The sequence below is a fragment of the Microcaecilia unicolor genome, chromosome 8 (genome assembly GCF_901765095.1).
Source record: "Microcaecilia unicolor chromosome 8, aMicUni1.1, whole genome shotgun sequence".
Taxonomy (NCBI): domain Eukaryota; kingdom Metazoa; phylum Chordata; class Amphibia; order Gymnophiona; family Siphonopidae; genus Microcaecilia; species Microcaecilia unicolor.
The window spans coordinates 245992709-246008661 of record NC_044038.1 but is presented as its reverse complement, the minus strand read 5'-3'; the positions used below and the strand labels follow the sequence as shown (position 1 = coordinate 246008661).

At 42.4% G+C, this 15953-nt stretch overlaps 1 protein-coding gene across 1 annotated transcript in view; it reads right to left on the bottom strand.

The window, feature by feature from the left end:
• Nucleotides 1-309: 309 nt before the first annotated feature.
• The window catches only part of SDC4 (syndecan 4), a 34184-nt gene continuing 18540 nt past the window's right edge, over nt 310-15953 (bottom strand). The window contains exons 2-5 of the mRNA XM_030211134.1: nt 10335-10485; nt 9519-9562; nt 3624-3810; nt 310-3447 (exon numbers count right to left, since the gene is read on the bottom strand). Of these exons, the coding sequence (XP_030066994.1) occupies nt 3296-3447; nt 3624-3810; nt 9519-9562; nt 10335-10485 (534 nt within the window). The 3' untranslated portion in view covers nt 310-3295. The remainder of the gene's footprint in view (nt 3448-3623; nt 3811-9518; nt 9563-10334; nt 10486-15953) is intronic.

The window sequence follows — 15953 nt, the reverse complement described above, 5'->3', positions numbered from 1 at the left end:
TGGAAGCGATCCCGTCACTAATGCCCATATCAGCTAGGGCTTGACAAACCACCAACCCAACAAAGCATCCCCAACTCCTGCTCACTTTCAGTCAGAAATTGTTATCCAAGGAGGGGGCTCTTGAAGGGAGGCGCTTCCACCGGTGGGCCAGTCTTCTGCTGGGGGAGTGGAGTTTCAGTTTCAGCCAAAAATGCACTGGTGCCAAATGTGAACCTAAAACCATCAGCCTGTCAAGCTCTATTCTACTGAACATGCAAAATTCTACCCTACATTTTATAAACAGTAAGTTCTTAAGTAAGGAACACAATGCAAAGTGTAGAAATACTTTATTTTAATCAGTAACAAAGATAAAAGCACTTTCTGACATTTAAAGAATAGAGTCTACCTTTTAAACAGCTTTTATACAGCTATACAAAATTCCTTATCAATTTAGATTATAAATTGCACTTTCATTATTCTTGTGTATGTGCAGAAGTACTGTGTGCAGTGTTGTGATAAGAGTTACCATGTCAGCTTATAAACAGCAGCATCTGAAATGCACATTTGTTCTAGTGGCAACAGACCGCACCACTAAGGCACTCTGTGGTTGGAATTCGTACTTGAGCACAAAAGTCCTTTACATTCTAGACGCTTTTCTCCCAATATCCAGTAAAAGTCATCTTACAAAGATATAAAAGCTTCACAGATACTGGACAAAGGGGATTCCAAGAGACTGAGTGTACATCTCAGCACCGCAGTGGCACTTGTCAGCCTCAGCAACACTTTTAGGTACCAATTACCAAGTCAAGTTTTTAGTACCGTCACAATGAATACATGAGGTACAGTACCTTGCAAAAAGAATATGCAAATCTCATGCATATTGTGGCAATCCTGAAAACTTGAGTGGCTAAAGGTACCTCCAGGAAAGGGATGGGAAACCACAAAGCATGTTTGTCTGCATTAAAAAGGGCATTTCATACTGAAATGTCTTCCTTACTTTTCTACAGGACTGCTTTCCCTTTCCCCTCAAACACTGGATGCTTAAAGTTGGGGGCGGGGGGGGGGGGGGGGGTCCAAGGCTGCAATCTGCAAGGCACTCAGCCTCGGTCACTACAATATTTTGTGAGACTGCAGCAGCCTCCTTCAAACCACTACACACCCTCATGAAAGAATTTTAGCTTCCAAAATGATGGAAGCAAGAGGCAAAGTATAGACTGAAAATGCAGTTTCTGACAACAAATAGTTACTCTTAAGTTTTAGGACTCACCATAACTGCAGTTGTCACAGCATGTTCTAATGAGGTTTATATTTGTAAGGCAAGGTACACAGATTGTTAAGTCCTCAGTTGCAAGTCAACTCTATATTGATGGTCTGGGACACCAAAATTAAGGGCTAAAAAAAAATTCTACAATAGGCTTCAGTACACAGCCTACTCCGCAGTAATTATATCCATTACTGCTAGGGAAAGCGACTGCTCAAGGCATAAGATCTTACATTCCTCACGTAACTTGATCCTTTGATGTGGCTCTAGGTAGGTGTCCTAGTTTCAATAGGGTTGCCAGTGAGAAAGAAAAAAAAAAAAAGCTTACCTACTGATTAAGAGGTCTGGTCTGTATGTGCTTGAAAACAGTGCAGAAGCAGAAGTTAGAAGACCAATGCCCCAAAGACAAGTCTTCAACAGGAGATGCTGGTAATAAGGCCCAACTTCCACCATATTATCTTAAAGCAGAAAAGCAAAGTCTGCTGAAGCAGTTTAGGAATGACGAAGCTGCAGAACAGCCAGCACAAACTGTAGCCTGCAGAGCTCTCGCCTAGACTGTGGAAACAGTGCACCATTGTCACATCAAGCCATGCCAAAGTGACAGATAAGGCCTCTAGTTAAAACATGTTCCTACCACTGTAGCGCCTTTTGGGGTTTTACCTTCACCTTCTCAATAAGGGCACAAGAACTGGAACTGACACTCTCCACAAGTATCACAGTTCAAGGGAGCAACAATCGCATTTTTCTTCATTGTACAAGGGGGAAATCGAATCACGTTCCCAAATGAGAAAGCAGTGATACCAATACAAACAAGGTCAAAAGCTTAAAAATAAAATGTAGCAAAATGTCTCAAGTGCCAGAGGACCGTCCCTTCCAATCTTCCCTCAGATTAACAGCAACTAGAACATTCCACGCTATCAAGTCAAACAGCTCATTTTGTTATGACATGAATACAAAGAATGCCCCGTCAATATGCAGATCCTTGATAGAAAAATTCTAGACATTACAAAATAAGGCTATTTTATTCCAACCACTAAACAGGAAGAGAAATAACGCATCACACCTGGAAATAGACAATTGGCACATAGCTTTACAGATTTCTTTTCTAACTGCAGCAACCTGCAAAACTTGAGCCAAATCAGCGTCTGTGGCTAATTTGATAGCAACGTTGCTGCTTGAACATCTCTCGTATGCCATGCTCCAGGATTGTAGTCCTGTAAAGCCAAGATGGCAAATGTGCTCCAGTCTGACCAGTGGAAGATAGCCTATGGCTTCATTAACTTCCATGCTACTGCCACGGAGCTGGGCCCAGCATATGCAACTGCAACCTGAGATGTTTGTCCCAGTACAACAGCATTTTGTTTTGAGAAGTAGCACCAACACATTTAAAGCTGTAGGCATCTTCACCTAAAAACATGATCTGGGGAGCCCTTTCAAAGTCCAGTTCCACGTGTCCATTGGTAACAGGAAAACATCCTCAGGAGTCAGACAGAAGAAAGCGCTAAGATTTAAAGTATTTTGCTGTGCAGTGAGTGGACTTGCTCCAAGTCTGGCAAGATGAAGGCAGTAACTTGTGATCCGGTCCTGACAAACTTTCACACAAGCCAGCGTGCATGGGTGCTTCAGTATCAGAAAGGCATTACACTGTAGTGTAAAAAAAAAAAATAAATTTAAATTAACTCAACTTCCTCTTTCAGTCTGTGAAATGCCTTTAACAGCTCTGTGCTAAAGGACATGTAGATTCTACAAAGAAACAGTCCATGCTGGTAAAACGTTCCAGTTCCGACGCTGCCATCTTCCAAGACTTCCCTTACATTCAAGATACAGCCATAAATTCATGCCCTCCACCCAACCAAAAATTGGCAATGTTTGGCAAATTGCAAACAAAAAAAACCCTTTCAGCTCCGTTTCATTTTACTCTAGTTTAGTAAAATAGGGTATTTGTACAGAAAGATTTTGTAAAAATCATTTGGAAGTAAGATACAGGAAAGCATTTGTCTGCACACCCAGATTCTTCCATGGGCATGAGATACTCCTAAGTGTCACTAGCACAGCTTATGCATAGAACTCATTGGTAGCTGCTTTGGTGTAGATGGGTTTCTTCCCCAGGTCATAGCTGCCTTCATCCTTTTTCTTCATGCGGTAGAACAAGAGGAGGATAAGGAAGACTGCAAAGAGAAGTCCCACCACACCACCAGCAATAAGAGCTGTGAAGAAAGCATAATGCAAGTCAGTACCACAGAAGTGCTAAAAACCTTCATACAATATGCACGACATCTCATTTCAGCTGCTTTGCTTTTCTTCCTCCTGTACATTGATAAAACCCAAACTGGACATAATGCTGCACCTGTTTCTACTAAAATTTTAGAAAATGAACACTCACCAGCAAGGACTTCAGTCTTCTCAAAAATACTTGTGTTGGCTGTGCTCGCCATGGACACCTTGTTGCCTGGCTCCTCATCCACTGGGGAATTACGCCCTGGACTGACTTCATTTTTCTTTATCAAGTTATCATCAACCACCTTTCTATCCCTGGGATCATTATCAGGGATACTGTTGTCAATTGGTACCTGTAAAACCAAAAGTAGAGCTATGTTGCAAAACATAGTATCGAGAAGCTCCAAGGCACAACCTTCAACCATACCTTCCTTTACAAAGACTAGGGGGACACTTGAAGTTCAATGGAAATACTTTTAACACAAATAGGAGGAAATATTTTTTTCGTTCAACAAATCGTTAAGCTCTGAAACTCTTTGCCAGAGGATGTGGTTACAGCGATCAAGGCCTCTGAACCTAACTGAATTAGTTACATCTTGATGACCAATGCCTAGGATGTTTCCTCTGATGTATCTGAGATGGACAACTGGGGTGGCTGCGGCAGAGGCCCTTCTTGGCTCTTGTGCTAATGAAACAGCTCTGGTAAGGTATGGGCCTCAAGGCAAACCTCTCACTGCTATTCCTATCCAGCTCCTCCTTGAAGGCTGCCAATGCAAAGATCATAAGGTGCAGTAGGCAAGGCCACATTGAGCCACTTGGTCTTTGGAAACTGCTGCATCCATTCTGACAATGAGTGGGAAGTCTGAGAGCACTTGGTAAATACAGCAGCTGCAAGTAGTTCTACACTTGATTTCATGTTCTGCCAAGGACCAACAGCAATGTTTTTGTGACCGATGTGTATTGGTACCTTTAGATGTCAGAAGCTGAATTTTCCTTTGGATGGGTACTGGCCATGTCTAATGCCAATAGCCTGATACTCAATACTGAGGGAGAGTGACTGATGCACCCTAGAATCCAGTCTGCTCTTAGACCAGTCATGTCGATGCTTCCAGTGCCAATGACTATCAACGTGAAACTGTTCATGGCTATAAATTCTTACCCATCTGAAGACAAAGGACAGGATTTGTGATCAAGCCCAACTGCATATGGTCCTAAAAGCGGAACGGGGGTGTGGAATACCTTAGGGTTGTTCAGCTCACATAGAAAAGGTACAGCGAAGGGCGACGAAAATGATAGTGGGGATGGGACGACTTTCCTACGAAGAGAGGCTGAGAAGGCTAGGGCTTTTCAGCTTGGAGAAGAGACGGCTGAGGGGAGATATGATAGAAGTGTATAAAATAATGAGTGGAATGGATCGGGTGGATGTGAAGCGACTGTTCACGCTATCCAAAAATACTAGGACTAGAGGGCATGAGTTGAAGCTACAGTGTGGTAAATTTAAAACGAATCGGAGAAAATTTTTCTTCACCCAACGTGTAATTAGACTCTGGAATTCGTTGCCGGAGAACGTGGTACGGGCGGTTAGCTTGACGGAGTTTAAAAAGGGGTTAGATAGATTCCTAAAAGACAAGTCCATAGACCGCTATTAAATGGACTTGGAAAAATTCCGCATTTTTAGGTATAACTTGTCTGGAATGTTTTTACGTTTGGGGAGCGTGCCAGGTGCCCTTGACCTGGATTGGCCACTGTCGGTGACAGGATGCTGGGCTAGATGGACCTTTGGTCTTTCCCAGTATGGCACTACTTATGTACTTATGTACTTATATTTATAAAACCATGACCAAGGGTAAAACTAGGGACATTAACTTTCTATTGTACTAGGAGACACTACGAAATAAAATTGAGTTAAACAAGTATTTTCACTCAAGCTGATTTTACCCTGCCAGTAAGGTGGCAAACTGTATATCAATGTAGCCTTATGTACTTCCTATAACAGTACTGTATACATATTTCTTTAGAGCTATAGTAGTTGGGGTACTTACTGGATTTGCTCACACCTTTTTCAGTAGATCAAGGTGAGCTACAGATTACACTGGGTATTTCCTTGTCTGCACCTGAGGCAATGGAGAGTTAAGTAACTTCCCCAAGATCACAAGGAGCAGCAGCGGGATTTAAACTGAACCAGGGCCGGTCCTAGGGTCTCTGGCGCCCCCCACCCCCCCCCCCCCCTCCGGATCTCCAGTCTCTCTTCTCCCACCCTGCCCCTGTCCAGCAATTCCTTCGTCCCATCCCCCGCCACCCTTGGTACTTTAAATCTTTAATTTACCTCTGTTCCAGCAGCCATGTCATTTGAAAGCCCTGCCCTGTCTCTAGCCTTCCTTCCCTTCGTGAGTTCGTTCCCTCAGAGTCCCGCCCTCAAGGAAATGACATCAGAAGGCGGGACTGCGGAACGAACTCACGAAGGGAGGGAAGGCTAGAGACAGGGCAGGGCTTTCAAATGACACGGCTGCTGGAACTGAGGTAAATTAAAGATTTAAAGCACCAAGGGCGGCGCGGTATGGCGGCACCCTTGAAGGCAGGCGCCCCCTTGCGGTGCTTACCCCGCTTACCGGGTTTGACCGGCCCTGAACTGAACATCCCTGGATGTAACCACTAAGCTACTCCACACCTGCCTGCTGCCAGGGGATGCAGAATTAGAGAATTTGATAGCCCACTTACGGTAAGATTAGTTCTTACCTGGTAATTTTCTTTCCATTAGTCCCAACAGAGCAATCCAGAGACTTGTGGGTTGTGTCCCTCTACCAGCAGGTGGAGATATAGTAAATCTCTGAAGTTCTCTCTATGTGGTCATGTGCAGTCACCTTAACTTCAGTATTGTCGATACCAAAGCAGTGGAAGACGAAAGAGGAAGTCCTCTCCTGCCTGCATAAAGCCCATGTAAGCTCCTCCACTGCTGCAGGAGGGTAACAGGTTTCCTTTATGTTTTGATTTGTTTTGCCTTTTTTTTAAGCCAAAAATCAAATGAAGGAATCTGATGAAACTGAGGCAACTAAAAGAAAACCCAGAACAATGGGCGGGCCTCTGGATTGATCTGTTGGGGCTAATGGAAAGAAAATTATGAGGTAAGAACTAGTTTTACCTTCCATAGCGTCCCACAGATCAATCCAGAGACTTGTGGGATGTACCAAAGCAGTCCTCAAGTGGGGCGGAGTACTACAACCTCAGCAGACTGGAGCAATGATCCACAAGCCACAGTTACATGTGCTGCCACGCCAAGCCTGCAAAACCTGGCAAGAGGACAGCAGATCAAGAGGACCAAGTGGCCGAACTGCAAAGGGCAGCCACAGAAGCCAGACGGGACACGGAAAAGCAAGTCAACTGCGCTCTGGAAGAAAGCGCTGCCACCCGCAAAGGGAGAGACTGTCCCATACAGAGGCCAGCTGAAGAAATTGCCTCTCAGCCAATGGTCACTGCGGCTCTTGAAGCCAGATCCCCTTTCTTGTGACCAGCCAGATAATGAGGGTATGCTGGGAGCATTTCTGCTCAGCAGGTCAGGAATCTGATGATCATACTGCAGTGTAGTTGTTTCGTAAGGAGTCGCCACCTTCCTGTATACCTAAGGCTATCCAGGTTCTGAATAGGTCTACTTCTGATCCTGCCACTGTTATATCTGCTAATCTTAAAATGGTGAGCACTAGAAGACCGCTACAGTCTTTAGCTGTGCATAAGGCTAATAGGAAGTCACTTCTGCCCCACTATGCAGAGACTTAGCTAGGTGGCGTACAAGGGGAGCAGATGCTCCCCTAAAAGGATTTTGAATAAAATGGCACTTATGTGGAACAGCTCTTCAGCTTTACATGGACACATTCTACAAAAGGTCTGCTCCTCCTGATATCAAAACTGCTATGCCCACATCTGCCAATCTAAAAATGGCAAGCCTTCTCATGGTACCTTCCTATTGTCCTGAGCAAAGCAAGAAGCAAAGAGTTGACCAATGGAACTCGCTGGTCACTTCCAAATAGGAGTATATGGTGAACATCCAAGAAGCGGGAAGAGAAAAAGGTGGGATGGGATGGAAGGCAGAAACCACCGTATGCAGGAAAGAGGACTGTGTGCCCATCACCAGTAGAAATCCAGAGGATCTCAAACGGATGAAGTCGGGAGTTCTTAGAGCCTGCCTGCCAGGCTAGTATGCAAAGGTGTGGCCAGTATCAGTGTGCAGAGAAGGGAAATCTTTAGTAGAGTTCTGATAACTGTTCGTCATGCAAGAACTGCTTGGCCAGGCAAGCAATGAGAGAATGAAATAAAATATGCCCCACTGGAAACCTAGCTGAGCCCACAGTTTCTAATAGGATGGATAAAACCAGCTTTGAACCTGAACCTTCAGGCTGAAAGGCCAGCCACCTTCCTGAATAAAACTAGTTTGATGTAACAGTACACACAGAGCAAATGCCACCAGGGAAGCACAGAGGGTGCAGGATTAACATGGAAACCGAAACCCAAGAGGCCTGCACTAGCCTCAAAATGTACCAATTCTCACAGAAACATGGATTCAACAGCCCTAAGCCTGACTTAACTAAAACTGTACTGCCATGTTCTGAGAAAGGGGAAGCGGGAAAGAGTGGAAACCCTAGAGTAGGATCCCTAATCCTGATCCCGTTCTCCCTTCCATTAATGATGTACACACACCCTGAACCTCCTCAAGGGTCCAGAAGTATTCTTAGTGTAAATCACCTAGTGAAGCACAGGCATCTCTACCAGAAGACTTCCAGGTAGTCAGTACTTTCCAAGCTGCAGCTTAAGGCTCTCGCTGCCACAGAACAGCTGCAGGTAACTAATGGGTCTCCGACCTCGCCCCTGGAAAGCTGTGGGAGACCTGAGGACTCCCACAGGAGTCTGCAAACCGCCCCAGGCCTCCTTTCTTAGAAGCCCTTAAATAACCAATATGAAAAAACTGGGGAGTGATCCACCCCAGTTCCCCACTCATTTCTGAAAAGCCTACAAATAAAACTGTCTGAATCGCAAGCAAATAAGGCCCCAGGGGAGCGCTGAGGCTTCAGCACCGCCATGTGGCGTGGCAAGAAAGATGGCGCCCTCAAGCGCACATGTATACCCAAGAAAACAACTCCCCTGCGCCCACCAAATGAGCTAGGAGGGAAGGAGCACACCGCTCCACGGAGTTGGGCTGTATGGGAAACTGCAGCAGCCCAGTGGCTCCCACACTGGCAGCTGCTTTTGCTCTGCCCCACCGGCGCAGATAGGATAATGACTACTCACCTCTTCGGTCCTCACACCAGCCAGTACTGCAAACCAGCATGAGCTTGCCATGCTGGACAAATCTCAGACTGAGGAGATTTTTTTTTTTTTTTTAAGGGAGATGTCGGAGCAAAAGAAGCTTCAGACTCCTTTTAAAGTCAGGAGAGTGAGAACAACAAACCCCAGTCAGGCAGAGAGGAGGAGTTGATGGGGGAGGAAGGGAGGGACCTGGCACCACCAGGTGTGCACCCAAGTCCCAGGACCGGGACACCTCAGACCCCAGCTCAACTAGACCCAGGGGACCAGGCCAGGAGCCAATCAATCCAGGTCTGCACAGATATGACCATCCACCTGCTAGATAGAGAGAATACTGAAGTTAAGGTGACTGCAGATAACCACATATAGTAAAATCTCTGAAGTTCTCTTTATCGCCACCTGCTGGTAGAGGGACATAACCCTTAAGGTCTCTGGATTGATCTGTGGGACGCTATGGAAGCCATTTAACTCAACAAGTAGGCTGTATTAGAGTTTTCTGAATACTTATGTTGTACACTAAAAAACAATGTGGCATTCTCCTTGGCAGGGCTGCATTCAGGGGGGAAATAGCTGGTACTGCTCAACAGGTTCAGTCAGAACAGCACATTTCTGAAATACCTCCTGGGAATTCATAATGTGGTGCCAGAAAATACTCAATGTTGCAGATACCAGCATTTTGGATTTGCTGTAAAAAGGCAGAACATTTAATGTTATGCTATGCTTTGGTGCATGTATGTGTTAAGCAAGGTGCAACTGACAAGATACTGACCTCAGTTACTTCAGCATCTCCATCCTCATCTTCAAAACTGTTTTCTAGAATAGAAACAAGGAATATAAATGAGGTCTTCTGCATTGTCTCCATCTGACTCACTACAATTTCACAACTTATTTTCCAACTAAAAAAGCCCTCAGAAATTGAACCTGCAACTTTGCAGCACCCGAGATCTACCACTGGAAGAACAGGGCTGCTAGGTGAGTTAGTCAATTTTTAACTTGGTTATTTCTATTCCGTTCCATCACCCCACTGCATGTTACTTCCCCAAAGGAACAAAAACAAAGGGCCTTGGTTAGTTCACTGTGGAATGCTACTCAAAGACAAAGGACACTTCTGTGCATTGTTGGCTGGGATATGCCACATTTTCCACAAGATGCCTACAGGCCACCTAGCAGCGCCATGTCCATCATGTTTTACTGGCTGCTTCTCCAGAATGCCACTACCTTACCTTGTGACATTTCCTAATTACGCTTCTAAAGATGCCTGGACATGTCCTGCATTATCACTGCCTGCTCTTCCTTTAGGTTTCAAAGACCATACTATACATATAAACGCAACGTTAGCCTGTCAAAACTTGTTTTTGCAAGGCAGTGCAGTTCCTTCTGAATAAAGCTCTCAGGACCTCATTAGTCATAGCACTGATGGTGTGGCCCAAATGCATACCTCTACCCCCTACCACTCAGATTCAACTAGTCCACGGGTAGACTGCACAGCCTTATAAAGAACATGTGTAACAAGGTAGTCAAATGTGAGCTTCAAGGTAACTTTCCAGCTATTGGCTCACAGCTGTACTCCATTCTTGTGTCATACCTGTGTCTCCAGAACCAGAGTAGATTTCAATATCAGCATCATCAGTGTGAAAGTCATCATCAATCAGATCCTCATCATCTGGAAGGTAGCCTGAAAATATGTCATCGTTGAAATCTATCTCTGCAGGCTGCATGGTCTCAGTCTCTCTCATCTGAACCAGAAAAAAAAGCCTTAAATTAGTGATCCACTTCAGAACAAAGCCACCAATGGAGCTTGGACATGCACAGCACTATAGTAAAGCTAGTAGGTGTCCTTTGTTCAATCAAGGTTGGAATAAATCTGGATGCCACTGCCAAGTTCAAATAGCTAAAATTCAGCTCCTTTAAAGAGCCCCCCCCCTCTGTTCCTCACATTCCAACATTGGAAAGATGTCAATTAGGAATTCTCACACTGCATCTTTAAGGTATATGGTGCATTCAAAGATTACAACAAGCTGACCCCACTGAAAGCCAAATTCTCTCCTCCCAACCCCCTGTTCCAAATGGACATCACTACGCAAAAGGAAACAATGGCTGCATTTCATAGTTCAACAAATTCCTCTGAATTGCAAATGAACAGGAAAGTCTGATCACAGTTGAATTAGTCCTACTGGCAATTCAAACAGCCATCAATGGTCCAAACCAATGTTTGGATGTCACATGACTTAATTGCTAACCAAGACACCTGAAAAAGCTAAGTCAAGTCTTAAATTTAGTGTTAAAGGTGTCAACATACCAGCACTGGAAACATTTCCACTGGCAGGCAACAAAATAAGTTCCCCACTTTCTCCCCACCCTTGGACACTGCCTTACGACAGAACAGAATTACAAGACCTGTCCCTTATCAGTCTTGAGTGTTTTGCCTTGCATTAATGAAAAACTTCAGGGGGTTGACAGGAAGTGTATGCCCATTTGTAAGGCGAAACTGCACAACACATTTGTCCGGACACACCTAAATTAACTTGTTTGCAGCATTGAAATCGCAGCTAGGAACACAAAGGCAGGTGGAATATAAGCCAGCACAAAAGTTGTACTTATTCTGACATGCAGCAGAAAGGTGGAAAAAGTGGAGGTGGATTGCAGAATGATGGATGAACATGGAAAAACAAATCCCATTCTGTTAGGAACATAAAGTCCCAAGATAATGCAAATATTCCATGCACTTATTTAGTACTATATATCCAGGACACTAGGTTCTCTCTTTAAATGGGCATTTTTATATATATTTATATAACAAATAATGGAATGACTTGTGATAAAAGCAGCAGCTTGGTTTTTAGAATGTTGATTTGACAATTATGATTGGTTGATTGATGTTTAAACCTCTGTTCCTTATTCTTCTAGTCAATAAAACAAATTTACACACTGTACAAAAAACTTGCCTTGAGTTTAGCGTGCCGTTTAACCCGACTACCATGCATCTCGTCTCCATCTACATATCTGCACTTGGCCCCTCAGCTATATTACCATATAGCTGTATTGTAGAAAAGCATTAGTATCAGCTATGAGATCTGAATGTTCTATGTGTGTTTATTACATATTTGTTTAGTATTTTGCTGACTTATTTTAATTTCAGTGCTGTGTGTATATTTTTGATCCTGTTTTATGGTAGTCCTATGAGGTTTCAATTTGCTGTTTTCAAGTTTACCTCATTTATTTTGTTTATACTTGGATATTTTACTATTTTGCTGTTAACTGTACCTGCTGTACACTGCCTTGGGTGTGGGAGAAATTTTAACAATTAAACAGTTTATGAGGTTTATTGACAAATTTTATAGCATCTGAATATTTTTTGCCATAAATATTGCTGAATGATACTCGTTGTATTTGGCATTATATTGAGTGCACGTGGAAGGTAAAAGTTGCTTTCGCCATTTCCTCTCTTCCCTGCATAGCTGCTGCTTAAGCATACACAAACCAGAATAACGGGGGAAGTAAACTGCTGAGACGAAGAAATAGGAGCCAAGGATCCAAAACTAGTAATTTTCACGATTCCCTCCTTTAAGTAACTTGTTCGGTTACAGAAGGTGCAGTAATAAAGCTGAGCAGGAAGATGGACAGAGTAAATCAACTAAGGATGTTTGTTATATTCTAATCAAATTATAGTCATGTCTGAAAGGGAGGGAAAACCAGTTAAGATCTGGGAGAAATGGTGGTCACACAGGAGTATTACAAGTGTCCTAGAGAAGACATGAGCAATCTGATTGCTCCTGAACTTGCAACATCTGAGCGTGTGCAAAACATGAGCAAACAGCAAGCGGTAAAAGTCAGTGTTCCTAGAAGCCAAGTTGCACCAAGTTCAAGGAGAGTATGCAAGATCAGTTAAACAAGCTGCAATGGTTAGAAATAACTTTGTAACTGGTAGTCTGACATTTACACATTAGGACCTGCAGATTTTAAAACCAGTGTAAGCCTTCTGGCCCCCGAGGAGACACCCCTATACTAAGTCTCTTTGTGCTGTGTTTAATTATGCATTAGCTAGTAGGGTCTCCTTTCACAAGTCTGGCCAGAAAGCCTCACTGAATGTCAAGGCTCTTGGGTATGCACACTTGATTCTAATCACTGAAAGCAAACTGTCTTACCAACAGCTACTACATTTAAATGATTAATCTTTCACATTGAATGTATTCATGAGGTGTGACTGCATTAATTCAGAGGCAGAGCATGACTACCCCACAAATCCATGAATCACTGACCAAATTTACACTCCCTAAATGGACAACATAAGTTTAAACTTGTTTCATTTGAGCATGCCATTTTTTGGCTTTCATTTGCTCTGCAACCACTACTGTAGCTCCATGCAACTCACACTACAATTTTACAATCAAGTCCTTGACAAGAACGTCCATTACTGCTAAGGATGTAGCCCTCCAGAGGCACATCAACATAAAAATCACAGGTGAGATCGCAGCCATTTTTAATTAGCCCCTTACGCCTCTATCCATCATTCCAATACTGAAGGATTCCACCTGCTAGATGGCAAGGATTGTTTCTGTACCCTAGTCTTCTATTGCAGGATCAGGTAGAACTCATTGGACTGTACAAGCTACAGTGTTAAGTATTAACCCTAGTGCACCAGAGCAATATCCACTGTAAATCAATGAACTGTGCAAAGAAGTCTTTAGTAGTGTGACATGATCTCATCCTTATAAACTGACCCTAGAGCATTCAAGGTCTCCACCAAATTAACTCAATGAATTGAGACATGCCTGTGTCAGATATAGATGACAAACATGTTTGAAATGCTAAACAGATTGAAGAATATAAAGCATTAAAAAAACACTAAAAGGACTTATTCAAACTTCACTGATAGAGGTAGACCAAAGACTTTAGAGCTACAAACTACCTTGGAAACCCACTAAACCGATTAAGGTCCAAAATAGTCCAAGAACATGTGATATGGCCAAATTTTTTTTTTTAGATTTAACAAATTCCTGTACTTTATCAGTCTCTGATAAATCATCCATTCCCAACAAACTCTTGTTTTGCCACTTATGGCTGCCTCAAGGGATATAGGCTGTAGTGCTGCAAAACTGCTCCAACTGGGGTACCTCAGGGTTCATTATTGCCTGCAAGATTTAACCTTAATGTGCTCTTTGGGCGAGGAATTAGAAAAGGCAGGATTAAAAAACATTTATGCTGATTCCTGTTTTTGGTCCTTCTCATAATATAGACTGCATTACTTCAAAAGTTCAGTTATTAGGAATTAGTGGAAAAATTGAGTATGTACACATTTAAAAGTGAAGAAAAAAAAATGTACTGGTGTGGCCTGCTCAGTGTTACTATATCAATATTTGACTATTAATGGGATGAATCACCTTTAAAACAATCTATAGTAACTTTTGAAAATCAATATTTTGATTACGTCTAACCCAAATTAGCAATTATATTAGCACTGGAACGGTTTATGTTAAAGCTTGCACCCCTAATCTAATTAGATTGCAATGCCTTATGCAGGTTATATAGAAAAAATGCAAAAAGGTTACAGACATTACAAAACAGAATTGAGATTTAAAATGTTTTGGTTGAGTACAGTAAAGTGTTGACACTTATTTACGAGATCACATTGGTTTCCAATGCAAAACAATTTTTAAGATCTGTACATTGGTTATTTAGAATATGGTCAATCTCTGCAATGGATGACAACTTTAAATCCTTACTGATGAGTATAGTAATGTGTTTGAGGAATTAAATGAAAACTACATTTTCCAGGTTGTAAAGGAGTGAAATCAATGGATTTATGTTAAACATGTACTTGTAAGTGTGAATAGTTTACCTTTTGAATTCAAGGTCAATGTCCAGTTACATTCTATTTAGGGAGCATCTAAAGGCATTTCAAAAATGTTTTTAACTGTAAACTGTTTAAAAATTATTTTCTAAATATGCCTAGTTTGTAACTCACATTGAACTACTCAAGGTATATATGCAGGATATAAGAACTGTACTGATATATTTGAACAAGCTATGGCATTCTAGAACTGTTTACCCAAAGAAAAAAATCTTATACATTTGCACCACAAACATGCTCCCAATTTAATTCCGGTCTCCAAAGACTTTAGGGAGAAAATATACCTACTTCCTTCGAAACACCTGCACCAGTAAAATCATACCATCTGTTCTCTCTCAGCTGCAAAGTGCCCTTTGACCATCTTCCCCACTCAGTTTTAAAGGACACTGAAGGCAATGATAAGTACATAAGTACTGCCACACTGGGACAGACTGAAGGTCAATCAAATCTTTCATTCTGTTTAAAAAAGTGGCCAATCCAGGTCACAAGTACCTGGCAAGATCCCAAAACAGTACATTTTATGTTGCTTATCCTAGAAATAAGCAGTGGACTTTTCCTTTAGGAAGTCATCCAAACCTTTTTTAAACTCCGCTAAGCTAACTGCTTTTACTACATTCTCTGGCATCGAATTCCAGAGTTTAATTACTCATTGAGTGAAGAAATATTTTCTCTGATTAGTTTTAAATTTACTACTTTGTAGCTTGTGTGCCCCCCTAGTCCTAGTATTTTTGGAAAGAGTAAACAAGCAATTCACATCTACCCATTCCACTCATTTTATAGACCATCATATCTCCCCCTCAGCCATCTTTTCGCCAAGAAGAGCCCTACTCGCTTTAGCCTTTCCTCATAGGGAAATCTTCTCATTCCCTTTATCATTTTCTTCACCCTTCTCTGTACCTTTTCTAATTCCACTATATCTTTGAGATGCGGTAACCAGAATTGTACACAATATTCGAGATGCGGTCGCACCATGAAGCAATACAAAGGCATTATGTCTTCATTTTTGTTTTCCATTCTTTTTTTAATACCTAACATTCTATTTGCTTTCTTTGCTGCCCCACACTAAGCAGAGGGTTTCAAAGTATCTTCGACACCTAGATCCCTTTCCTGGTCGGTGACTACTAACATGGAGCCTTGCATTATGTAGCTGTAATTCAGATTCCTCTTTCCCACATGCATCACTTTCCACTTGCTCACATTAAACGTTGGCTGCCATTTAGATGCCCAGTCTCGTAAAAGTCCTCTTGTAATTTCTCACAATCTTCTCATGATTTAACAACTTTGAATAACTGTCATCAGCAAATGTAATTACCTCACTAGTTACTCCCATCTCTAGATCCCAACACAGACCCC